This window comes from Alternaria alternata, assembly GCF_001642055.1.
Source record: "Alternaria alternata strain SRC1lrK2f unplaced genomic scaffold CC77scaffold_11, whole genome shotgun sequence".
Lineage (NCBI taxonomy): Eukaryota > Fungi > Ascomycota > Dothideomycetes > Pleosporales > Pleosporaceae > Alternaria > Alternaria alternata.
The window spans coordinates 778907-801923 of record NW_017306200.1 but is presented as its reverse complement, the minus strand read 5'-3'; the positions used below and the strand labels follow the sequence as shown (position 1 = coordinate 801923).

Here is a 23017-nt window from a genome sequence, read left to right as displayed (position 1 = left end):
ATCAAATGCGCTGAGCAATGTACTGCGGCTCCTAGAGGGGTGAGCGCGGCCTGAGTCCGTTCCAGCAAGTACAACGTCTGTACACGGGGTGCGTTCGTGTTGTCTGGAAGGTGAGCTGCAACCGGCTCCGCGAGCGACACCCCAAAAGTTGCTTCTGAACACGGAAGGAGGTGTGGAGTGATGTTAGCCGGTCGCCTTTGTTGGTTGTTGCATGATGGTGGCACGATGACTCGTCGCGCGCGTCGAAAGCACCGCCAGATGTCCAAGCTGGAACATCGTTGTTCGAATCGAGCGCTAGGCAGCCAACGAATTGCAAGTCGTTTGTTGTGTAGCCTTGAAGGAGTCTCGCCCGGCAATAAAGTAAAGTAGAGCCTGAACTTGGCAAACTAGCTCGATGAATTGTATTTGGAAAAGATAGCGAGGGTTTACCGACGTCGGAAGCATTGTCTTTGGCGCAAATAGATGGAGCCTCCTGCATGATACTTGGTACGCATGGGGCATGATAATAAGGTGCGACTTGGTCACACAAAGTTGGTTGGCTGACTGACGCGTGAGTGGCTTCGCTAGTGTGCTAATGAAGCTCGTGGCGTAACGCATACGGGACTTGTCGTCCTCCATGACAGTGTCAGCCGCGGGATAGATGATACGGGTCAGCTGTGCATCGGGCAGGCTAGCATGGCCTCGTGGATCGGTACCAACGCCCTTGTACATATTCACATTCAATCTCCGGTGGGAAGTAGCAAGTATCGGTACCCCTTGGATAAAGCCTATCCTCCCGCATTATGGCCTGTCCGGTCAGCATGCTGTATCACTGTCAGACGAACGGCTTTGCAGCCCGAGTGCGATGTGGTTGCGTCACACTATACTTTAATACAATGACCAGAGGATCACATCTAAGCATAGCAAGGGATCCATCATACTGGACGAGCAGACCTTGATGTTGGGTTGCTGAATGATTAAGGCGTGCTCGCTCTAGAGCGTGGGGTTGCGCGTTGCTCATTCGTCGGGAACCGTCTGACCTACTTCTTTCAGCACCAGAGAGCGGGGAACTGGATAGGGATCTGAGGACGCCGCAAGCCGTGCAAAAAGGCTAAACTCGACCCAGTGGACTCGTGTGGCAAAGAAGTACAAGATCCTGAGTCGGCATGAGACTTGTTGCAGTGCGTGCGTCTATCGCGTTCTGCTTTTGCAGCTGGGCCGCTAAGGCAGCAATCGTAGACCGGAATTAAAGAGCCGTAGCCAAGATGCATCGCACTTCTTGATCGCGAACGTTTTTGGGCACAGTGTCGTAAGAGGACGGCGAAAAAAAACCCCACCCATATCGCGCGCTGGCCAAGGGCTTGCGTGCTCATCGCTGGCGCCAACCATATACGATGATCTCGGCTGAGTGGTTTTGGCAAACGTCTTGTGGCCAGGTTGCTGCACATGATGAAATGCACTAGGGGCGCATCCATGAAGCTGCTGCTCGGCAGGGTCGATTTGTTGAAGGCAGACGATGGAGTCCATCGACGATAGATGCATGGTGTAATGTACGCGTCGTGGAAGCGCGGTACGTCTCAGCGCGCCATGGCCAAGCTAATAGATGTGCCGTTCATGGTATAGACTGGGCAAGACGGAAACGAGTCGTTGGGGCTCGTATATTCGTGTAATGGTGAGGAAAGCGGTGCCGAGTATCGTCCGTCCCTTCCGTACTACGCCCCCCCAGCCGACCGTGGAAGGAGCTATTGCCCTTTCTGCGCCAAAATAGTCACCATCAATCTCCACACGACGGTCAAGACGCTCGGTCAGACGGGATCGCTGTTGAACATGTACGAAGGTACTGGCACTGCAGGCGATGATGCACAGCGGCGAAGTTAGTTTCGATAGAGCCATGACTATTGCAGCGCGGTGGAGGACCATGGGCGGTCGTATCACGCGTATCAGCGAATCGCCAGCCGAGTCGTCCAGGCATCCCGAGCCTCCCGTTGGCATGGAGCGAAGGGGCGTGTTTGAGATGTCGCTCCTCACACCGACATCGTACCGATGCTATAGTTTTACGGGTGGTGGATGGCTACTAACAAGCATCTGGAATGCATCCATGCTTGGTGATTGCAAGCGTTTGCCATCCATGTGTTATGTAGACGCGATTACGTGGGCAGCTCTTTTTTTGCAAGTGAGTGACGGACCGAGGAAAGCGCGACGGGCACCCCCTGCACATGTACGTATGACGGCGCTCGCTTTGCTAAGCTCCACCGTTCCATCAACAACCTCATTGCATTGCGAAGCAGGATCACCGGCGGCACAGACTCTGCTCAGTGCTATCGATAGATTACGGGCTGCGTATCCCTTGCTGCTCTGGCCATATTTCCGTCACGGTTTCACGGTTAGCGCTGCTAGCCAAGCAGGCGACTCGATAAGCAATCATGCTTCACGACGCCGGTGCTAGTTGGACGGGTCAGCAATGGCAACCTTGGAACTGGATGTCGTTTGCAAGATTTGCCAGACTTGCAACACAGGCGTCCGGGACAGGTGGATGCACCAAGCAAGCCGCATGCCCAAGCAGCAGCTATGGCCAGCCTGATTGATGGGCAGCGTGATGGAATGCAGAATGCAGCAACTGAGGCGCGCGCAATAGCCCGATTCGTGTTTCGTCAGGGGCGTTGCAAAATGGCGGTTCTGCAGTGCAGATTGCCTCAACTTGGATTGCACGCAACACATGGCCGGCCTCAATAACAACAGTTCGTCTAGCGTCGGGGGTGCATCATACTTGCCATTCGCCGGAAGCATCGGAACCGAGGGCTGCAGCGGTCGAGCTCCACATGATTGGAAGTCACGAAGCAAAATCATCTGCAAAAAAAAAAGAGGATTGAAGATCAGCAGCACTCGCTCAAACTTCAGCATGGGAAGCTTCGCGGAGGACAGGGTTCGGGCTCGGATGTAGAGCATGCTTAGGGAAAGGTAAGACGGCGATTTGGCTAGGGCGGGCTGGCTGGGCGACTGGTTCGTGTCGCTTCCTCGTCTGGCAGCACAGCGCCGTCGTCTGCCAGTCTCGCCAGTTCGCTATGCTTGCGCTTGCATCAGCGTGCCTGTGTGCTTTTTAGATGCCTGAGGGCGGCAAGCTGGCAGCAGCTGGTCAAACACGGCATGGGCGGGACGCTGCACGCGTAAAGTGCCCTTCCAGACCGCCTGGCGCTGGTGGAGGGTGATTAGGATAGCGATTATTCATGGATGGCTGCCGCTTACGGCAATTCCTGCTGCTGGCAAAGTTTGGATGTGGCAGACAGCGGCCTTCATTCGTGGTGTATGCTCCGCCTTGGCGGGTGCAGGTGGCCGCGATGCGTAAGGGATCTCACATTCTCTGATCAGTCGTCGTGTCTGAGACGGCAGCGCTCCGGGGAGGCAGCAGGCCTACCATGTAGGCTGCAGGTCGTTGATGAGGCCCACCAGCGCTATCGTTTCTTCGTTTGTGGCCGGATGGTGTCCCACTGTCGCAGTGCGCACTGGGAAGGTCGTGTGTGGTGGGGTGGAAGATGGCTGAAGCCCCTCTGGACGCGCACTATGCATCGCCTGCGAATGAGGGGGCGCCAATCAGACGGGTCGGGAGCGCTGAGGCTGTATCGCGCGGCGCAGCTGGTGCTGGGGTGGTTTGGCGCAGGGATTGATTATTCACGTTGCTCGTGCTGTACTTGTTGTAGTAGTATGTAATTAGCCCGCGCGGCTTGGCTGCTAGCAGCGTCGGTCGCTCCTGTCCTCGCGGCGAACCCCCGGTCGCGGTTGCTTTGTGCTGGTGGCCGTGCGCCCCTAGCTCCTTCCAGGCGCGGTTGATGTCAGAGCGCGGCTTCTCCTTCTGGGTCCTGGATCAGCCTCTTGGGGCGTTCCTCCTACCCTGCTCGCTCCTGCCTGGAACCTTCCGAGCCTTCACGACTCCGTGTGTGTGAATTACCTATGTTTTATTCAAATCCAACGGCCCCAAGCCATGTTTGCCATGCCAGCGTGCGGGCCCCCGACAATCCGCCTCCCTACAGTCACAATCAATCACTCACCACTACCACCACCACCACCACTACCCACACCCAACACCAAGCCGCTCCCGGCATAGCACCATCCGCAAAGGACGCTCACCGGGCCTGACGTCTCTTTATTGTGTCCCTCTGCACCCTCCTTTGCCAAACCCTCACCTCCTACAAGCCTAGTTGCAAGCGTCGTTGCCGTGCACCGGATTCTGCCTGGCGTTGATTGGCCTAGTCCTTCCTGCTCCTGCTCCCCATCCATAGCTGGCCATTGTCAACACCATCCTTCCAGACCAAGGTTGAGGCAAAATAGTAGCGTGCAAACAATAGCTGCCCGGACATGACCGCCTGTTGCCGTTGACGTCGCCGCCGTTTTCATCACTCACCTCGTCCTCTCCACCTGGTCTCTTGCCGTCCATATGCTCGAGCTACAGCTCCCTCACCCAATGCCTCACGCCCTGCCGCGGGAGCCTCCCTTTAACCTGTATGCCACGGCACCTCGCAGCTCCTCGAAGCTCGACTCCACGATGCACCTTCCCTACCCGAGCATCTCCAACAACTATGAGCACGACCCGCTACGAACAGCCCCAAGAGCTCCCCTCACACCCCCGGACCTCCCGGGCTCAGCAGTGAGGGTAGTCTCACTTCCACCAAACCAGGGTGCCGGGCATCAGTACGGCTACCAACTGCCTGCTATTGGCAACTCCAGATCAGTGGCTGCTGCAAGAAGTCCTAGTCCACCAAGACAAGCACCGCAAGCACAAGAGATGGCCCAGACACCGAGAAAGAAGTACACCATATCGCCAAACCTGAAGATACCACCAACCATCAGCACGCCGCAAGAGGGTCTCCCTCAACTGGCAGCAGAGGTAATTTGACATCCTCCCACCCTTGATTCTGAAACTGACTCGCCAGGTGACATGTCTCTTCTGGTTCGAGAGCTCGACAACTCTCAAGCAAGTACTCGAGACCGCCTCGCCACGCCAGCCTATGCAGCCTCTCGTTCCTGACGCACATCCCACAACTGGATTCAGAAAATGGGTAGCAACTATCTTGACCACTACGCAGGTTGCTCAAAATGTCATTCTTTTGGCGTTACTTTTCATATACAGGCTGAAGCTGACCAACCCCACGGTCAAGGGGAAGCCCGGTAGCGAGTATCGATTACTGACTGTAGCTCTTATGCTGGGCAACAAATTTCTCGATGACAACACATACACCAACAAGACATGGGCCGAGGTCTCGGGTATCTCGGTGCAGGAGGTGCACATCATGGAGGTCGAATTTCTTAGCAATATGCGATACAGCCTGTTCACGTCCAAGGAGAAGTGGAATGAGTGGCACGGCATCCTGGGCAAATTTGGCACATTCTTTGATCGAGCATCAAAGATTCCAGCGTCGGGTGCTGTAAGCCCAGTTGGCCCCCAGAACATGCTCGGCCTACCACAAACCTACGCTCCGTCACCGCCTACTCAACAGCAAACGTCACCACCAACTTCGATGATGTACTCGCCGAACCACATGGCATTTTCGAATACCCCGCTTTTGCAACCACAGGCCACGTCCGCCACCGTCTCTCCGATTGGCGCTCTGCCAGAATTAGGCCCCATTCAACGTAAACGCAGTGCCGATTACAGCATTGAGCCTCCAATGAAGCGACAGGCCCATGGATTTGCACCTGGTCCTTACAGTAATGCACCTTTGATCCCGACGTTGCAGACGCCTATCAATAGGTCATTCGAGCCACCACCATCCGTGAACCGACTACCTCCTTTGCCAAGTCTTTCGATACCTCCACCTCAGCAGATGCCACCTACCCAGTTGAAGAACTGGTCAGATCTTCCTTTGCCGGTCCCTGGTGGACGATCCATGGCCATGGTTTACCCTCCACCCGTCCAATGGCAGCAACCGACTAGCACACCAACTTCATCGGGCCCACCCTCCTACCCTCATAACTACACGCCTTCTACCGACCAGTCCCGACAGATCAGTCCGTATCCCCAGTCAGCTGGTTCTTCACCTGTTGGAAACTATCCCGCAACCGGTTCGAGACAATTATCTCCGTCGCATTTCCTTAATCAACGCCAGTCTCCTTATCGACCGGTCCGCAGCGTGCAGACTCTACTTGTACCCCCACCTTCGACGTCGATCCATAATCCAGCGAGGAACATCGGATACGATCAGATGCAATACCAGCCTTTGGGTCGACCAATGACCGATCGTCGCTCTGGGCTTCTGCCGTACATGGACCGTAGTGCATGGCCTGAGACTAATCAGTTTAACCAACTACCTGTTCCTCAACAACCCATCTTCCGATGAACGGGTATCGCTTACTTTCATGTAACAACTTTACGAACTTTCCGGGCTTGCTTTGATTGCCCATCATTTAGTCCAAAGGACACGATATTTGCTGCGTTCGAGCGTGCATTGCATTGGGTGGTACTTTCAGTGGGCATTTCATTGGTCAATAGATTTGATCATCACTTTCCTTATACTGTCACTGCATCAACAGGCGTTATTGTATATATAGTTGTTTGCCTGGTCGACATATTTAGGTCTTCCTAAGACCGGCTCTGATACGACGGGCGTTTTAAGGACGGCGAGAATGCCTGTGCTTAAGTCACTGGAAATCATCACCCTGTGATAAGCACCCTCAATCCAGGATAACAAAAACTCTAAAGGAGTGAATAATCAAAAATTCAAGTACAACTACTTTAAAGCATCGGTTTGACTGTACATGTATGACGAATTGACTCAGCTCATCTCACAACTTTAGGCAACGTCCAGTAAGTGCAGTCGCCTGGCATGTATGCAGACCACCCTTCCAGCGTGAAAACTCTGACTTCGGTCTTGGCTGTTCTTCCTATCTAGATCCTGCTTGACTCTGTAATTCATATAATTTTATCTCTGGCTCAACAGTACACAATACTCGGAACGGTGGCGGCCAGTCTCAGAATGAATGAGCATGTTGTTCACATTGAGTAATATGCGCCTAGATATGCTAAATGAGTTTTGCTACAAACTGCTGAATTCGGTAAATTGAGATAGAATCGTAATGTTCTAACTACGTAGGATTTATTCCTCATAACCTTCCTACTTTCCCTTGTCATGAGGTTTGATATTGTAGCTGTCACAATACAAACTGAAAAGATGATGTTGCTGATACTGATGGACAGAGAAGTCACAATCCTCTTCCAGGGCAGTCGACAGGAGACGTTTGCTATGTGAGATATTGAGTGAGCAGCTTTATCAAGATTTTGGCTTGAGCATGATCTTCTTGCATTTGGCTACATACGCAGGCAATTCTGTGCTTGTGTTTGTAGATATCGTGAACGTGGCGACCAAAAGTGGTTACAATTCATCCTCTGCGTATCAGGACAAGAAACTAAGACTTTATAACAGGATTTGCAGCGATTGGTCTTCAATTCTATATGGTGATTGCGTGTAACTTAGCCGGGCAGTCTTTACGCACACAATACGAGGTCTCTCATACAGCAGGCCTGACGCGCGCCAAGCCGCTTGCAGGAGCCGCGGTATCGCGTTCGCGGTTCACTCAACTTTGCACACTTTCTCTGTACGCCAACTATCCTGAAAGTCGCCACGATGCCACCACCAAAATCTAAGAAACTCACGGCGCAGCCCGTGCGAACGCGCCAATTCGCTGGCAAGCCAACAGCAGCACCTGAACCCGAAGAACGGTCGAGCTCGGAATCAGAATCGGAAGAGGAGCAGCCAAAGCCAAAACCATTTGCAAAGCCAAAGCCCGCGCCAATCGCATCGTCGTTCCCTAAGTCAGCGCTCAAATCCAAACTTGCATCGCGACAAAAATCTGAAGCGGAGCGCAAGGCGATAGAAGATGAGTTCGAGACAGAAAGCGAGGAAGAAGAGGAAGAGGATGGCAGCGGGAGCGAGAGTGGTAGCGGCAGTGAGGACGAATCATCTGAGGAAGAGTCAAGTAGTGAGGACGAAGCACCGAAGAAACTGCTGCGACCAGTGTTTCTCAAGAAGAACGAACGGAACAAAGTGGCGCCTGTCAAATCAGCAGAGGACATAGCAGCAGAAGAGGAGGCACGGCGACAGGAGCAGAATAGAGCGCTGGTGCAAGAGCAGGTTGAGCAGCGCATAGCAGAGAAGGCAGCGGGCAAGAAAGACTGGGACGACGACGTCGAAGAGGCCGACATCAACGCCATTGACGACACTGACGGTGTTGATCCCGATGCTGAGTATGCCGCCTGGAAACTTCGCGAACTCAAGCGCATCAAACGCGAACGCCTCGCGATTGAAGAAGCCGAAGCTGAGCGTGCAGAGATCGAGCGCCGTCGCAACCTCTCCGCCGCCGAACGCGAAGCCGAAGACCGCGCTCATATCGAGAAACAACAAGAAGAAAAGGGCGATCGCGGGCAGATGCAGTACATGCAAAAGTACTTCCACAAGGGTGCTTTCTTTACAGATGAGCTAAAGGAACTGGGAGTAGATCGACGGAATCTGATGAATGCGCGCTTCGAGGATGAGACAAATCGAGAGATCCTGCCTGAGTACATGCAGATCAGGGACATGACAAAACTGGGCAAAAAGGGTCGGACAAGGTACAGGGACATGAAGACTGAGGATACAGGCAAATGGGGTGACTTTGGTGATGACCGGCCGCGAAGAGACAAGGGCGACTTCGGCGTGGATGAGAGATTCAGGCCTGATGCTCATGGCGGCAGAGATCGGGATAGGGAGGGCCCTTCAGGTGCAAACGCAAAACCGCTCGGTGAGAGGAAGAGATTTGGAGATGACCACGATCGGGACAGCAAGCGACCGAAGATGGAAGAACGGGCTTGAGGGATATCATCATTTGGCGTTTACAGCATTGGGCGGCGTACTATCATCTACGCAATATCATACCCACCGACTCCGATTGTCGGTCCATTATTCTTCACGAACCCTCTCATACATCCCCCGTCCTTTAACATCTCCGTCTGCCATGGCACGCGCGTCTTCCCTCCCCTTCTCGACGTCCAATCGCCACAAAAGTGGTGCTGGTAGCACTACCAATACAGCCAGGAAGATGAAGGCAGGGCGTATCGTACCCGCCTGGTCGACAATCCAACCTACGAGAGCTGGACCGAAAGCACTGCTACCCTTGTCTGTAACAGCATATAATGCAAAGAACGCGGCCTCGCTGCCTTCTGGAATCAATGGAGCATATACAGATCGTGCATACGATGATATACCACCCATGACAATTCCATGAATAATGGCGATTGGGTAAATCTCCCATGCTTTCTGCAAACCAATAAACCCCAAGCTCTTGAACAGAGGGATAAATCCGAGTAATCCGTATAATGGGATAATTTCCATGCCCGCTACACAACACAGCAGTACCGTCTTTGGCTGTAATCCATAGCGCCTCTGTACATGCGGCCATGCGAATGCGCCTATGATGCCGGATCCGATGGACGTTATGGACAATAAAGCGATGGCAATTGTGCCCATATGCAACTCTGTGCGTGCGAAGAGGACCGCAGTTCCAGATATTGTTGCTACTGCATCTGATAGCAGGAACCACGATATCAGAAAGAGCAATGTCTGTCGTAGTCTTATCGCTCTCCTGAGTGTTCCCCAGAAGCTACGCAAAGAAAAGGACGTGTAGAACAAGAACGTGCGCAATCTCGACGACTTCCCTCCGGAAAAGCTCTGGTTATTCTGGGTGGGCAGCGGTGGACCTGGTCTCGGACGTAGCCACAATAATGTTGGAATGGAGAAGATGGCCCACCATAGGCCGACCATGAATAGGATAACTCGAATGGAGAGGCTAGGCGAGGTTTTCGAAAGACTAGTTTTGCTGAAGAGATAGATTATCAAGATAGCCAAAACCTGTACGAAGACAGCGGACATGTAGCCATACCCCACGCCTTTACTTGAGATTTGCGCACTTCGCTCTAAATCCCGCTTCAATCGATTTGGGTCCAAGTGGTGGTGTGCAGACGAAGGAGGTCCACTGGTGGGATTCAGGGACTCCAGCTCGACGTCTGACGCTGAATCAGATGTGAATGATTTTCCGGTCGTGTTGTTATCTGGGTGGTTGGCGACGAGTAGCGGTAGGAATGCGTTTAGCAGCACGAATGAACAGCCTAGACTTGAAACGCCAACGATTACTAGGATTGGAGCCAAGTAATATAGTGATGGCGAGATGAAAATGAAGAGACAACTTGCTAGTGCGCCCATGTATGATGTGAACATGAGCATCTTCTTGCGGTACGGGCCTAGCGATCTTGTTAGTGATTATCGAATCATTGGACACTGTGTGCTAATACTTACCATGATCAGCGAAGGAACTAAAACATATCAAGACCACAGCTTGAAGTAATACAGCGGTAGAGAAGGTGTACATCGCAAAACTGCTCGTTGACATGTCTCTCCCAAGATATCTCACCATGCATTGCTCAGAGTCTCCTCCTTCGGCCTTCTGGCCTGCATTTTCGCGTATCCGGAGTCTTCCGGAAGCGGAATGATCAACACACGGTGTTGAATGATCGGAGAAGAAAACGCCATTTTCTCTGGCCAATTGCTCGAGAATCACTGGGAGAAATGCACCCTAGTATTTTGAGCAAAAAATCCTAAGAAAGGAGGTGTGTTCGTGTTTGGTGAAGGAGAGGATTATGACGTACCACTGCGACTACAGCGAAGACTTCGGCCGCGATTGGATAAGCATACCAAGCTTTCAATTCGCGGTCGGTAGTAGGACTCGTGTCTTCGCCTTCATATCTATCGGTGCGCGATATCGATATAAGCGTTTCGTCATCGTCCAAGTCGAAGGACATGTTTGTTTGTTGTTGGAGTTACGGAGTGCGGCATTGAATAGAGGTTTGTAAGACTGTTGCCGGATCCCGATGTGGTGCCGGGTTCTTGCCGAGAGGGTCGGAAATAGGTGGGGCGGTATCGAACAATGAAGATTATGTCAGAGCACTCTCACTTTTGGTTGGGAAGCTGCGTTTCACTTTCCACAGTACATCTCAACTCATTTGAAACACCAGTTCCAAAAGCATGCTCTAGAGTCCTAACCAGATAGGGGGGTTGGCTTGATGGCGCGGTTCAATAACGCGTTACATCATCGACTTCCCATTAGCGTCATGAAACCGGCTGCAAGCTTTCCATATAGGTCTTTGGCCGCCAGAGCGATGCGCTGTTTGAGACGCGCGTATGAGCTTGCTCAGTAATATCTATCTGGCGGTTGAATTTAATGCCTGATCATGCCAGTCACCTTGCGAAGCCGTCGAGTAGCTTCCAATGCTCCGCAAGAGAAGCGAAAGACCAAAGTCGCGCCTAAGGCGCGCAAAACTCCAACGAAGACATCTACCCGGATAGATACTGAAGACCACCCAGCGGTGATACCAGAACCGCCAGACCTCCCTTTCCAGCTTCAGCCTGCAAAATATGGACTCATCCAGGAGCGGGTATGCGACAGCCTGTACGCATTAGTAGTCCAAGTGATCCTATGGAATCAAACGCGTGGCCAAATGGCACGCCCAGTTCTTTTCAAGATACTCGCAGCCTACCCTTCACCAAATGAGCTGTCCGCCGCATCTCTCGAAGACTTAACCACAATGCTACAGCCGATTGGCCTCCATCGAATTCGAGCGGCTCGCCTTATAGCACTAGCGAAAACCTGGCTCTCGGCTCCTCCGTGCAAAGAACGAAGGTACAGGAGGTTACATTACCCCAATCATGGTTGTGGTGCCGATGTTAAGCCAGGAGAGATTTTAGGGCCTGATGATGAAAGAGAAGGCTGGGAGATTGCGCATCTGCCGGGTATGGGCGCCTATGCACTGGATAGCTATCGCATCTTCTATCGCGATAGATTGAGGGGTATCGAACCTACGGATGGGATCGAGCCTGAATGGAAAAGAGTTGTACCGACGGATAAGGAATTAATACCATATCTGAAATGGAGGCGAGAAAAAGATTGTTAACGGCTCCAACATACAATATCTCGGAACGTTTAGGCTTCGGAGAAGTAGTAGCTTATTGGGTGCTAGTCTGCGCACTCCGCATATTGGATATGTTTTCGCATACCGACGAACAAATCAGCATCATTGTTACCCCGCAAGAAGACTCGTCTGGGAAAACAGAAAGTGGCCCGCATCAACCCAACCCAAAAAAGCAGATGTCTCACCTGTCTGACCACCCGGGCATACTAGCGCGCTGATGAACTCCCAAAGTTGCTAACGTAGAAGCTGTGCGACGTTGGAGAAGCCAGTAAGCGACACATATTGATAGCGTTGGTCGCAAGGCGTACGCCCGGTTAGACTTCCAGTGAGGCTAAGATTTCCCAACAACACAATTTCTTTTTTAAACTCAGGTACGGCCGTAGGAGCGGTTCATGCAATCCACAGTCGGCACATCAATTGCTGCGACGTTGTACAGAATCATCTCACTACTACGCCGCAATGAAAAAAACAAGAAATATCGTACGAAGCGGAATCACAGCCTAGAAGCTGCAAGATTGTTAGATTTTACGTCCGGATCCCGTTCACACTGGTATCTGGTCCGGAGGCTGTACTTACAGTGAGAAGTGTGCTGGCAAAGCACTTTTAGTCCACACGACTACCTAAAGCCGCATACAAAACTCAAACATGGATATCGAAAAAGCTACCAGTGCCCGGACGATCTTGGCTCCAGTCAACATCGATGTTGCCCACGATGAGCAGACTAGGATAAATGCTGGACCTGATACCATCGCAGCAGGACCTGCTACAGCGCCTGGTATCGCAACATGGAGACTTGTGTCGTTATATGGCAGGTAAAGTTGTTAAAGCTGGCTTTGATAGCCTTTATCTGACGACCTATCGTCTAGTATCTGTATTGGGCTCTTCTTATCGTTCTTGGACACATCGATCATCGCAACTGCCATCTACACAATTGGTGTAGAATTCCACTCATTATCCAAGGTCAACTGGATTGCCTTGTCAGTAAGTGCGCCCATACAAACTATAAGTGAGATATGTAATGACATTGTATACTCACATCTAGTACACACTTGCCTACGTTGGCTGCACTGCCATCTTTGCAAGCCTCTCCGACGTGATCGGTCGTCGCAACGCCTACGTCGCTGCATTTGTAATCTTCCTCGCTTTCTCACTCGGATGTGGCTTCAGTAAAAGCCTCGACCAGCTTATAGCCATGCGGACACTACAGGGTGTGGGCGGTTCAGGCTTGTACTCAGTGGGCTTCGTTATTCTTACTGAGATTGCATCGCCGCGTATGTCCAAGATGATCGGTGCTTTGGCAGGAGCCATCATTGCGATGTCTGGCATTCTGGGGCCAGTTCTAGGCGGTATCATAACGAACTATACGTCTTGGCGCTGGGTCTTCTGGATGAATGCTCCCGTTGGCATCATCACGCTTATCCTTTTCATTGGGGCGTGGTCCGAAAACGCTCGGATCCGAGGTTTCCAGCGCCGCAGTTTCAAGCAGATCGATATCTTAGGTTTCCTTCTCTTGGTTGCTTCTTCCGTACCTTCGGTAATTGCTTTCCAGCAAGCTGGGATTCACATTCTCTTGGATAGCACCGTCTGGTCGTCTGCACTTTTCGTTGCTCCACTCGTCGTCGGTGTCCTGTGCTTCGTCGCGCTCTTGGCCTGGGAGTGGTTCGTTGCAAGGCGCTGGCCTGACACTATAGGTGCGCTCTTCCCAATGCGACTAGCTAAGAACAGAGTCTACATATCAGCAGTGGTCACGACGATGCTGACAGGCTTCCCATATTTCTTCATCATATACTCGCTGCCGACACGGTTCCAGGTGGTCAACGGAAAAAATGCTATTGTGTCGGGCATAGCTCTACTACCAATGCTTGGTGCTTCTGCTATCGGAACGACTATTGCTGGTGCGGCTTCGAGTAAAAGAAACAACACCTTCCCGATCAACGTCATTGGTGCTGCTCTTATGCTAGTTGGAGCTGCATCTCTGTCTACATTAGACAATACTGTGGTTCCGCAAGCTCGAGCCTATGGGCTGCAAGTCTTCCTCGGCTTTGGTTTCGGCCTGACTGTCAGTAATTCAACTTTACTCGCATCCATTGAAGCCGAGCAGCGAGATACAGCGGTCGCGCAAGGTATCATGGCTCAGGTGCGTGTGCTAGGGGGAAGTATCGGTATCGCTGCATCAACAGCTATCTTAGGTGTTAAACAGCGTCGGCAGCTTCTAGACCCGATGGTGGTTAGTGTTGCGCAATTGGGATCACTTGCCGATTCCATGCGTACTCTTTCGCCAGACGCGGCCCTCGCCGTTCGCCAAGCGTATACAGATGCATTCAACGAGACTCTTGTCGTTTGCTCTATCGTCAGCGGTGTGGCTCTGCTCGCAAGTCTTGCAGCGTGGCGGAAGCAACCCACGGTTATGAAGATCAGAAGATAAGCTGGGGCAGGTTGCAGCCACAAGGCAAAGCTTACTTGCAGGAAGAGGTTTGAAGGGTATGGAGATGGCTTTGCAAGTCAAAAGACGATCTGTGTATTCTGCAATACATGCATTCGATGAATACCTATGCTACATGGGAAGGCTCGGTCCAATGACCAACCGAGACTCATCTGTTGAGTCAAGGAGAACGCAGCGAACTTCCTGACAACCACCCCCAGTTATCTCAGGGCGCAACGTCCATCATAGGGACCTGCTCCTCACTTCCCGCTTCCTCCAACATCTCCTTCGTAGGTCCGCTCTGGTTGAATGGAGGCGGCGGCACTGGCTGTTTCTCCGGTGGGGTAGGCTTGAGACCTGTATCAAAGATCTCATTCGCAATCCCAATACCAAGCGGCACACCACCAATCGGCAAAAGCCCATCGTGACCCTCCCTAGTACCCATAGTCGTATAACGAATATCCTCGACGTTTTGGAACAAGGAAGCACCGTTGTTGTCTACAGCGTAGACATCCTTTGTCGTCGTGGGGATCAAAATATCCTTGGCGGCTGCAGCATCGAAGCGCCAGTGGACGCCGAGAAAGATACGCGAGATTGCGTTCTCGAAAATCATCTCCCAGACGGAAGAGAAGTGGCGTGGAACTCGTGTGCGCACGATACCTGGCTGATCGGTAATGGGCGCTTTGGGGTCGTAGGGTTGGCGGAGATCACGGCTCAACCCGTTGAGCTCCTCGGATACCATCATATCGATGGCGATGTTGTCCACTTCGTCGTCCTTCCAGTTTCCAACTCGTCCGTTGTAGTAGCGGCGGACCATCTGGAAGACGGCGCCGCCGAATGTGGCGTGGCCGGAGGGGTAAGCGGGGAAGGGGGGTTTGAAAGGGATGTCGTTTGTGTTTGTAGCTGGAGCGCCGAGGGTGAGCCAGAAAGGGTCACCACGATCTGGGCGATTTGGGTCACGGAAGTTGTCGTCACGAACACCTGAGAGTGGGCGCCAAAATTCAAATTCCCACTTCTCCTTCCAGGAGAAGATTCCTGCATCGGCACAGGCTACGTTGACCAGAGCAAGGAGACGGACAAAGTCTGCGTTGTTGACTTCGCTGTTAGTCAAGTCTTCCTCCTTCTTGTATGTCACTGCGATGCGGCGGACAATCTGGTTGTAAAATCTGGGTGGCGTGCCGACCAAGTTGGAGCCATCGTAGGCCCAGAACATGCCTTGAGTCGTCTGAAAAGGGCTGCGCTTGGTGGAGTTGAGACCGGTAGCTCCACCCATGGCAATGATTTGACGAATACTATCATCGTATTCAGCTTGCTCACCAACGGCAGAACGAATGGCTGGCGGGTCAGCAATCATATGCTCAGTCTGTGTAGCAAAACGCTTAGCAGTCTTGCCATAGAACTAGAACGCCGATGTACAAAGTCAGTGTATGTCTCATATGCAGTTTGTACATGGGGGCTTTTACCGGGCCGTGATACTGGCGGAAAGGCCGCTTGGGACCATCCGGGTTGTTTGCGTCAACGGGAACAAGGACGACAGGGTGAGTGGGCTCATCGTCGAACTTGTATGGGCCGGGTGTAGGGTGATAGCCAGCTTGTGAGGCACCCGGGGCGTGGAAGAGTAGGTTGAAGAAGACAGTAGCTACTGCCTTTCCGAAGTTGAAACTGCTGGACGCTGCATCTACACCACCGGGTGCATCGGTTACTGATTTGTCAATGACATACTGAAGCTGTGCATAGGCGTTGTCGGAAATGGTGGCGCCAGGATTGGGGTTGGGGTTGGTAGGGGGCTTCATGTAAAGCATAGACAGCATAGTAACAGATGCACCAGCTACCGCCTGGCGGGCATCGTCCGCGCCGCTCAACTCGGGCAGAGCGTAGGCAGGGTTGTCGGCGCCAGATGTCAAAAAGGTCAGGAAGCTAGAAGAGGGATGGATGGCGAAGTAGGCATCATGTACAGCCAACTGGAGCATGCCCAGAGCTCTAGCAGAGATTGGTGGGCCAGTCTGCGGGCCTCCGACGGTATGTGTGACGCGGTTAAGCTCCAAGCCGACATGGTGCCAATACAGAACGTAGTTCGTGTTGTACTCTGCCGGTTCATCAATTTGAGGAAGCGGGATAGGGGTGAATGTTGCCATGATGGATGTTTTGAAAGTATGTAGAAGATGGTAGGTTGTAGTGTCGATGATGTGAGCAAGAGCCAGTATGCTTTATACACAACGATACTCAGCTTTCGCAACACCGTCCATGTCTGTCCACACTCGCAGCATTTCTTTTCTCCCAAAATAACCCAGCTTACCATCAGGTGAACTGTCATTACGAAGTGGAGTTTGCCATATCAAGGCAGACATGAAGGCAAAATCCAAGCCACGTTCATAGCCAAGCGGTGTGGAGGACCATTGTCGTGGAGTAGAGATACTGCCAAGAATCGATCATGTCCTCCCGCAAGGATCTAGTTGCGGGAGGATCATGCTTCCTGCGAACTACATGCGACGAATGGTGTTGCTGACCAGCGCGTCGCTGAAAGGCTGAGATCCCCTGTTATGAACGGTTAGCGGTCAGATCTGACGTACATTTCAGCTGACAAGGGGGTACTGCCCAGCCTCACGGCCTCTCAACCAATACATCCACATTGCGAGATCCATGTCGTGAGATGAACTTACAAGCAGTTAAAACTCCAGGGTAAATATCGTGACTTCGAAGGCTACTAACGTATTGATGGGCTATGGCGTAGCCGAGCAAAGCCGTTGGTGGCAGTGTTTCGGACCCCGATGATTCGTAATCGATACGAACGCTTTCCAATTCGATCACATGGTTGTATCGATGTTTCTGAAGGTTGAGAGCGTAGAAGATGGTAGAAGAGATCTGAGTGGTAGGGCCCAAGTCGAGATGGTAAGGAAATGTTCAACGATGGGGCTAAGACAAGCTTGCCTGACACAGCCAGATACTATGGGAGCAACATATCGAAGCAATCACCCCACCCATAAAAAGCGGTAGACGCTGAGTGCTGGGAAAGCGTGGCGTGTTAGGCGTGAATCCACAAGACGCCCAGAAACCTTTTCAGGGTCCAAAGAGGTAAGTCCAGGGGCGGTGTATCTGAACTCTGAACACATATACCCGGCCTAACATGACAGCTCACCTCAGCTCGATGCGCACGTGGGCGGATGTACCCTTGCTTTGAAGATGATTTACACACGCCCGTCCGGATATGCGGGTAGAGAAGACGTTCAAGGCAGATGGATTCGGTCCGCCACCGATGTCACTTGGTCCGATCCACAAGTCAGCCTATTACCTCCTGATGTCAGGGTATGCTATGGGCGAGTTGTTGTTGGTGGGAGAAACGCTAAACGTGCTACATGCTGCAGAATTCAAAGGGAATCAACGCGAAGAGACAAGACGGGAGGACATGCAATCATGGACCAGTATTCCCAGCGGATCAAGTAAAGTTGAGACTCATCCTACCTACTAGTATGCAGCAGACGAGATGTATACCAGGCTACCAAATCCACATGGTATTGCCGGGTCCCACGCCTCATCAGGCGATGGAAAGTGGCTTGTTATTTCGCTTCCTTCAGTAATGCCTCCATGGTAGCGTCCTTCTGACTGACACTTCCGCTTCGCTCTGCAGGCCTGAGCTTGCCGGTTGTTGGGCCTGGGCTGTTCTGAGCAGCGTTCTTCAGCCTCTCGGTATCTTCGGGGTTCGTGTCCTGCTTCTTCAGGTCCTTGTCCTCATCATCGCTGTCGCCAAGAGAAAAAGGGTCATGGTCGTCAGGCTCTGGGTTGGGCGCGACGGAGGTGAGGGGCTGCCATTTCTTGCCGCTCGATTTGCCCTGGCCGCCCTGGTTGTTGGGTGATGGGTTACGGTAGAGGGCATCGACTTCGTCAACGGGGCCGCTCTGGGGTGGGGATACCGGTGTGGGCTTGAAGAGGTCGGGGTTCGCGGTTGGACGACTCGACGATCGTGGGCCAGGCCCTGCGACTTGTTAGCGGCGGTTTGCATGCATGGTGCGTCCAACATACCCTCGTTGTCTCTCAGCTCGAGCTTTGCAAAGTCGTCGCCAATGACTCGGTTGTCGGCATCGTAGCGGTTGTGGTCTGCCGACCGTCGCTGTTCAGCCGACTTGCGGATGCCATACATCTGATCTGACTGGGAGGGGCCAAAGTTCTGCCTCTGCTGTGGTGGTGGCTGGCGTCCCGTGTACTGCACATTGCCGTACCTGTCGTACTCTTCCATCTCACCGCTGTCAAGCTTCTTGGTGAAATTGCTGATCCAGTTTGTGACTGTCTTCTGCGTCTCCTTGAATCCTTGTTCGATGTTCTTGCGAATCTCGGGGAGATCGTCTACCTTCGTGTTAGCGAGCACACCTGCATGGATACCGTCTGAGCCTACCATCGAAGAAGCTGTGCTCCCGGTCGGGTTCGCCAGGCCGTTGTCGCTGCGCTTGGCCACGCGATGCATAACCTCCCTGTGCGCCCGGGCCGCCTTGGCTTTGGTAGTGCTGGGCCAGTTGTCGCGCGTATATCTCGTCCTGCTCCAGCTGGCTACGGGGCTGGGGCCGCGGTGGCTGCGGTGGAGGGGCTTCCTCGGCCTTGAAGTTGGGATCCGACATGCCTGCGCTGGTTAGCTATACCCCTCACCCACATGCTAGCAACAGGCAGCCACGTACTCAGCAGCGCGTTGAAGGCAGGCTCGACCTTGCCCCCGCTGGCCACCAGAACCGCCTTGACAACATTGGCATCGACGCTGGGGAAAGCCTCAATCAGCGTGTTCTGCGCCTGCACTTGGGGGTCCACTGGTCGCGGTGGCTTCTGGGGAGGGATCTCGGTGGCCTCTTCGTTGAAGCGCACGCCGGGCTTGGGCGACTTGGAGCCTGGCGACGGCGATTTGGTGTTCTCCTGCGCCGAGACAGCTGAAGTGTCGTTGTCGTCGTCAAAGTCGAGCTCACGCGCCGTCGTTGGGCTCTCGGGGGGCTGTCGATTGTTAGTGGGGGAGCTCCCTTATACTTGCTATTTGGCTTGCCTTGTCAGTGCTGGTTTTCTCAGACATGTTGGCTGTAGTGCTCCGTCTGTTGCGTCTATGTCGAGTGTGTTGGTGTCTGTACGGGGCAAGTTGCGCCTGTTGAAGCTCTGGGCTCGTGATAGCCGCGCAGTGACCGTGGCTTGGAATGTTCCGCCGCCACTGATGACGTTTCGCGCCAAGTGGGGCTACATCAACCAAGTCGCCCAAGACCCCAACTGTCTATAGCATTCACCTCCATCCCAGCTCTGCCACGACAGTCGCCCTATGTCTATTGGGCCGTCCACAAGACCTTCGTCATGGTATTCGCAATCCTCTGTACGACGCTGCACTCACGTGAACACAATTGACACGCCTGTTTCAGCTGCTTTTCAACAATCATACTCATCAATGCTATGTCTAGGCCGGTAGCCCCTCATTTGGGTACCTGCATATCGGTGCGACCTTGGAACCTGCACTTCACCAGCCGATCTTGTGTGAGCAAAAAGCTTTCAGGAAACCAATCCGGTGCTCTACTCTTGTGGCCAGTTCCCATCATCTTCACCAGCGCCTCCGCCGACTTGAGACACAGCACCATCCCATGACCATTGAAGCCTGCAGATATCCACATACCCTTCTTGCCTGGCACCTCCCCTACAAATGGTCGTCCATCGGCTGTAGCACCCATTATGCCCGTCCACTCCTGCACCACACGGCGCGCTTCTTCTTCTTCTTTAGACGCTTCACCCCAATTCTCAGCGCTAAAATATCCAGTCAAGCTCTCGTGGAGATATTTGGAGATCTCTGGGTTCAAGTTACCATCGTCAACTGTCCCGTACTCGCTTGGGCCGGCTGCAGGAAGACGACCTAAGCCACCGCCAATAACTATGTGTTGCCCACCATTCGACAACGGCCGCGGAATCATGTATTCATAGCCGTCACGATAGATGAACGAGTACGTCGTCGGTAGCGGACATGGAAGCTTTGTTGCCGTTCCTGGTCGTTGTGCGGTGATTTGTCCGCGCATTGGTACGATAGCGCCTTGGAGCTCTTTCATGATATAGGGTGTGTAGCCGTTGGTTGCGACAATGACATTTCCTGTTGTGACAGTGTTGTGCTGGCTGACAACATCCCAATGAGTACCAGTCTCGCTGTTTGATTTTACCGACGGGCGGATATCATGCACTGGCGTGTTTGTACACAAGTGCAGTCCTTTCTCAACGCACTGTCTTAATAACCCGGTTGTAAACTGGTATGCGTGTATTCGTCCAGCTAGGTACTCAAAGGCGCCTTGAAGCTGCTCTTTTGACGAGACTGTGGGATTGCTGTTCCTTGCTGCAACAGAGAACTTATTCTGGATATCCGCAACCTCCTCGTGTATTTGGTACCATGCCATCTTTCCCACTTCCTTCTCATGCTCGTCTGCGTCAGCTCGCAGCATTTGAATTGCCAACTTTCCTGCCTCGAAAGTGGGTTTGTCGTAGATGAGATCGACCGTATTGCACAACGTACTCTCGCACTTCAAGCCCAGGTCCTTTGCTATGCTATGCGTCTCAACAATGTTAGCATACTCTAATCTCGCAATCTTCAGTGCCTCTGCTTTGCCAAGCTCTTGGGCATGATGCGTGTAGCTGCGATAGCTTGCCGCTTTCGTGTGCCCACCGTTGCGACCCGTCGCACCTGAGCATATCTCACGTGCCTCCAACATCACCACCCGCGCATTAGGCAAAGCGTTCAGAATGTTATAGGCGATTGCCGTGCCGGAGATACCAGACCCGATAATGGCATAATCGTAGGCTTGTGCACCCTTATCCACCTCAGGTTCGATGACATTTGCAAAAGGCGACTTTGGGTTGTGCCAGTATGAAGACAATGGTGTCGTGATAGGTGGCGCAACGGGGATGCGCGCTCGTTCTTCCATGATTGCTTTTGATTGAAGATAAGTATAGATAAGTTGGAGAATACGATGATCAGAAGTCCTCTCCGAGATACGCAAGAACCCTCGGAGCTAAATACATGAAGTTGATAGAGACGGGCGGAGAGGACGTGATATCGTAAAAGTGGGGCGCTTGTCGGCTGTACATGCTACTTTAGGGGATATGTTACTTCCCGACTTGTCTACTGTACAACGGTGGCCAGGTATTGACTGCCCAAGCATGCGATTTTCAAAGCTTGAGATTCACGATAACAACTGGACAAGTTGTGATCTTCTAGTAGATGACGGTAAAGAAGTGCAGAGAGACTGTCCAAGTGGAGCAGTCGCCTTTTCTTCCTCAGCGCTTATTGGCGGATGATTCGGGCCAAAGGCGTCCGGCAGCGAGCTTGTGAGAACGGGTGTCTCCAGAAGGTAACACTTTGGCACCGACTTGGCTTCAATGCAAAGGCTATCGCAAGTCTCGTTGCATCTTTCGCATACCCCTCGTGACGGTGTTATTGAGACCAAGTCAAGCTCTACCCCGCCAACCCCGCGTCCCGCAGACTGCAGCGAGCCTTCAGCTGCACGCACCAACACCAACATGGCGAAGACAAAAGTTGTTGTAACGCGTCAATTAATCGACGAAGCACAAAGAATACTCGATGCAAAGAAGGAGGATCTAGAAGTCGTGCAATGGCAATCCGAAAAGGTGTGTTTCGCTACTGGCGACAGAGACTTGCTTTGCTCACAAGATGTATGCAGCCATGCCCACGCTCCTGGTTGCTTGAGAACGCCAAAGGTGCAAGTGGGATCCTAGTTATGCTCACAGACAAAGTCGACGAGGAGCTTTTGGAAGCTGCTGGATCTCAACTCAAGGCCATCGCTTCGTTTTCGGTCGGTACTGATCATGTTGACCGAAACGCGCTCAAGGAGCGCAATGTACGCCTCGGCTACACACCAACATGTCTCACCGATGCCGTGGCAGACCTCACGGTCATGCTCATCCTCATGGCCCAGAGAAGAGTTGGAGAATCCATGACAAAGGTCGCAAAGGGTGAATGGCCCCAAATGCCGTGGCATCCTCTGCTCATGACTGGTCCACAAATCCGTGGATCAACAATTGGTTTCTTGGGCTTTGGTCGGATTGCGCAAGCTTCGCTGCAAAGACTACTTCCATTCAGCATCAAAAAAGTTATCTATCTTACGTCCAAACCTGGAAAACCTGTGAAGGAAGACCACTTTGACCTTATCCGGAATGCTACTGTCCCCATTGAGCCAGCGGGCAGCATAGACCAACTCGCAAAAGAGAGCGACGTAGTCGTTGTCGGATGTGCGCTCACACCAGACACGAAACACCTCGTAAGCACAGACTTCTTTGCGAAGATGAAGAAGCTAGCTGTCATCGTCAACATCGCACGAGGCCCCATCATCAACACCGACGCCTTGGTAAAAGCGCTAGATCAGGAGCAGATATTCGGTGCCGGTCTGGATGTTATTGAGAATGAACCGAACATCAAAGCTGATCACCCGATCCTGAAGCAGCCGCGAGCTGTACTTGTGCCGCATATTGGGAGCGCAACGATTGAGACGAGGGAACAGATGGCTACTGAAAGTGTCAAGAACTTGCTCGCGGGGTTAACAGGAGAACAAATGATTAACGAGCTAGAGTTATAGATTATACCGAGAACATAAAACTACTGCGCTTTTAGTACAGGCTCAGGC

General features: G+C 52.6%; 12 protein-coding genes across 12 annotated transcripts; 7 read left to right on the top strand and 5 right to left on the bottom strand.

The window, feature by feature from the left end:
- Positions 1 to 630: 630 nt before the first annotated feature.
- CC77DRAFT_1020856 (hypothetical protein) lies at positions 631 to 1510 on the bottom strand. The gene has a single exon (XM_018525148.1). It carries the CDS (start codon positions 1350 to 1352, stop codon positions 1029 to 1031), a length of 324 nt encoding a protein of 107 aa, XP_018385772.1. The 5' UTR covers positions 1353 to 1510; the 3' UTR covers positions 631 to 1028.
- A 134-nt stretch (positions 1511 to 1644) lies between these two features.
- CC77DRAFT_121224 (hypothetical protein) lies at positions 1645 to 2816 on the top strand. The gene has a single exon (XM_018530144.1). It carries the CDS (start codon positions 1835 to 1837, stop codon positions 2423 to 2425), a length of 591 nt encoding a protein of 196 aa, XP_018385771.1. The 5' UTR covers positions 1645 to 1834; the 3' UTR covers positions 2426 to 2816.
- On the top strand, positions 2817 to 3720 carry CC77DRAFT_121223 (hypothetical protein). Its single transcript, XM_018530143.1, has one exon. The coding sequence runs from the start codon at positions 3208 to 3210 to the stop codon at positions 3682 to 3684; it is 477 nt and encodes a 158-aa protein (XP_018385770.1). The 5' UTR covers positions 2817 to 3207; the 3' UTR covers positions 3685 to 3720.
- Positions 3721 to 4435: 715 nt separating this feature from the next.
- CC77DRAFT_1061799 (hypothetical protein) lies at positions 4436 to 6308 on the top strand (the record flags this gene model as incomplete). The annotated part of the gene is made up of 2 exons (XM_018528469.1): positions 4436 to 4858; positions 4905 to 6308. The coding sequence occupies 2 exons, from the start codon at positions 4436 to 4438 to the stop codon at positions 6306 to 6308; spliced, it is 1827 nt and encodes a 608-aa protein (XP_018385769.1).
- Positions 6309 to 7470: 1162 nt separating this feature from the next.
- CC77DRAFT_120834 (hypothetical protein) lies at positions 7471 to 8860 on the top strand. Its single transcript, XM_018530142.1, has one exon. The coding sequence runs from the start codon at positions 7593 to 7595 to the stop codon at positions 8814 to 8816; it is 1224 nt and encodes a 407-aa protein (XP_018385768.1). The 5' UTR covers positions 7471 to 7592; the 3' UTR covers positions 8817 to 8860.
- Positions 8861 to 8903: 43 nt separating this feature from the next.
- On the bottom strand, positions 8904 to 10798 carry CC77DRAFT_1061797 (autophagy-related protein 22-1; the record flags this gene model as incomplete). Its single annotated transcript, XM_018528468.1, has 3 exons — positions 8904 to 10240; positions 10296 to 10572; positions 10646 to 10798. The coding sequence occupies 3 exons, from the start codon at positions 10796 to 10798 to the stop codon at positions 8904 to 8906; spliced, it is 1767 nt and encodes a 588-aa protein (XP_018385767.1).
- Positions 10799 to 11185: 387 nt separating this feature from the next.
- CC77DRAFT_990043 (DNA glycosylase) lies at positions 11186 to 12075 on the top strand. Its single transcript, XM_018536302.1, has one exon. It carries the CDS (start codon positions 11228 to 11230, stop codon positions 11945 to 11947), a length of 720 nt encoding a protein of 239 aa, XP_018385766.1. The 5' UTR covers positions 11186 to 11227; the 3' UTR covers positions 11948 to 12075.
- Positions 12076 to 12610: 535 nt separating this feature from the next.
- On the top strand, positions 12611 to 14390 carry CC77DRAFT_1095209 (MFS multidrug transporter-like protein; the record flags this gene model as incomplete). The annotated part of the gene is made up of 3 exons (XM_018529783.1): positions 12611 to 12777; positions 12832 to 12946; positions 13008 to 14390. 3 exons carry the CDS (start codon positions 12611 to 12613, stop codon positions 14388 to 14390), a joined length of 1665 nt encoding a protein of 554 aa, XP_018385765.1.
- A 223-nt stretch (positions 14391 to 14613) lies between these two features.
- Positions 14614 to 16522, bottom strand: CC77DRAFT_936606 (hypothetical protein; the record flags this gene model as incomplete). Its single annotated transcript, XM_018534504.1, has 2 exons — positions 14614 to 15786; positions 15851 to 16522. The coding sequence occupies 2 exons, from the start codon at positions 16520 to 16522 to the stop codon at positions 14614 to 14616; spliced, it is 1845 nt and encodes a 614-aa protein (XP_018385764.1).
- Positions 16523 to 17846: 1324 nt separating this feature from the next.
- Positions 17847 to 19526, bottom strand: CC77DRAFT_1020850 (hypothetical protein). Its single transcript, XM_018525147.1, has 5 exons — positions 19405 to 19526; positions 19052 to 19355; positions 18775 to 18996; positions 18405 to 18725; positions 17847 to 18357 (listed from the first exon to the last, which is right to left on the bottom strand). The coding sequence occupies exons 1-5, from the start codon at positions 19429 to 19431 to the stop codon at positions 17942 to 17944; spliced, it is 1290 nt and encodes a 429-aa protein (XP_018385763.1). The 5' UTR covers positions 19432 to 19526; the 3' UTR covers positions 17847 to 17941.
- An 83-nt stretch (positions 19527 to 19609) lies between these two features.
- On the bottom strand, positions 19610 to 21430 carry CC77DRAFT_120746 (FAD dependent oxidoreductase-like protein). Its single transcript, XM_018530141.1, has one exon. The coding sequence runs from the start codon at positions 21299 to 21301 to the stop codon at positions 19817 to 19819; it is 1485 nt and encodes a 494-aa protein (XP_018385762.1). The 5' UTR covers positions 21302 to 21430; the 3' UTR covers positions 19610 to 19816.
- A 466-nt stretch (positions 21431 to 21896) lies between these two features.
- Positions 21897 to 22969, top strand: CC77DRAFT_1061793 (hypothetical protein; the record flags this gene model as incomplete). The annotated part of the gene is made up of 2 exons (XM_018528467.1): positions 21897 to 22004; positions 22058 to 22969. The coding sequence occupies 2 exons, from the start codon at positions 21897 to 21899 to the stop codon at positions 22967 to 22969; spliced, it is 1020 nt and encodes a 339-aa protein (XP_018385761.1).
- Positions 22970 to 23017: the final 48 nt, after the last annotated feature.

What these genes read in the sequence shown, in the direction of transcription:
- CC77DRAFT_1020850 (XM_018525147.1), bottom strand. Translation starts at nt 19,431, where the DNA reads ATGTCTGAGAAAACCAGCACTGACAAG. An exon ending in GGAGCACAGCTTCTTCGATG is followed by an intron (nt 18,726 to 18,774) that starts GTAGGCTCAGAC and finishes ACACGAAGGTAG; the next exon opens with ACGATCTCCCCGAGATTCGC. An exon ending in CGAGCTGAGAGACAACGAGG is followed by an intron (nt 18,358 to 18,404) that starts GTATGTTGGACG and finishes AACAAGTCGCAG; the next exon opens with GGCCTGGCCCACGATCGTCG.
- CC77DRAFT_120834 (XM_018530142.1), top strand. Translation starts at nt 7,593, where the DNA reads ATGCCACCACCAAAATCTAAGAAACTCACGGCGCAGCCCGTGCGAACG.
- CC77DRAFT_990043 (XM_018536302.1), top strand. Translation starts at nt 11,228, where the DNA reads ATGCCAGTCACCTTGCGAAGCCGTCGAGTAGCTTCCAATGCTCCGCAA.
- CC77DRAFT_121224 (XM_018530144.1), top strand. Translation starts at nt 1,835, where the DNA reads ATGATGCACAGCGGCGAAGTTAGTTTCGATAGAGCCATGACTATTGCA.
- CC77DRAFT_121223 (XM_018530143.1), top strand. Translation starts at nt 3,208, where the DNA reads ATGGCTGCCGCTTACGGCAATTCCTGCTGCTGGCAAAGTTTGGATGTG.
- CC77DRAFT_120746 (XM_018530141.1), bottom strand. Translation starts at nt 21,301, where the DNA reads ATGGAAGAACGAGCGCGCATCCCCGTTGCGCCACCTATCACGACACCA.
- CC77DRAFT_1020856 (XM_018525148.1), bottom strand. Translation starts at nt 1,352, where the DNA reads ATGAGCACGCAAGCCCTTGGCCAGCGCGCGATATGGGTGGGGTTTTTT.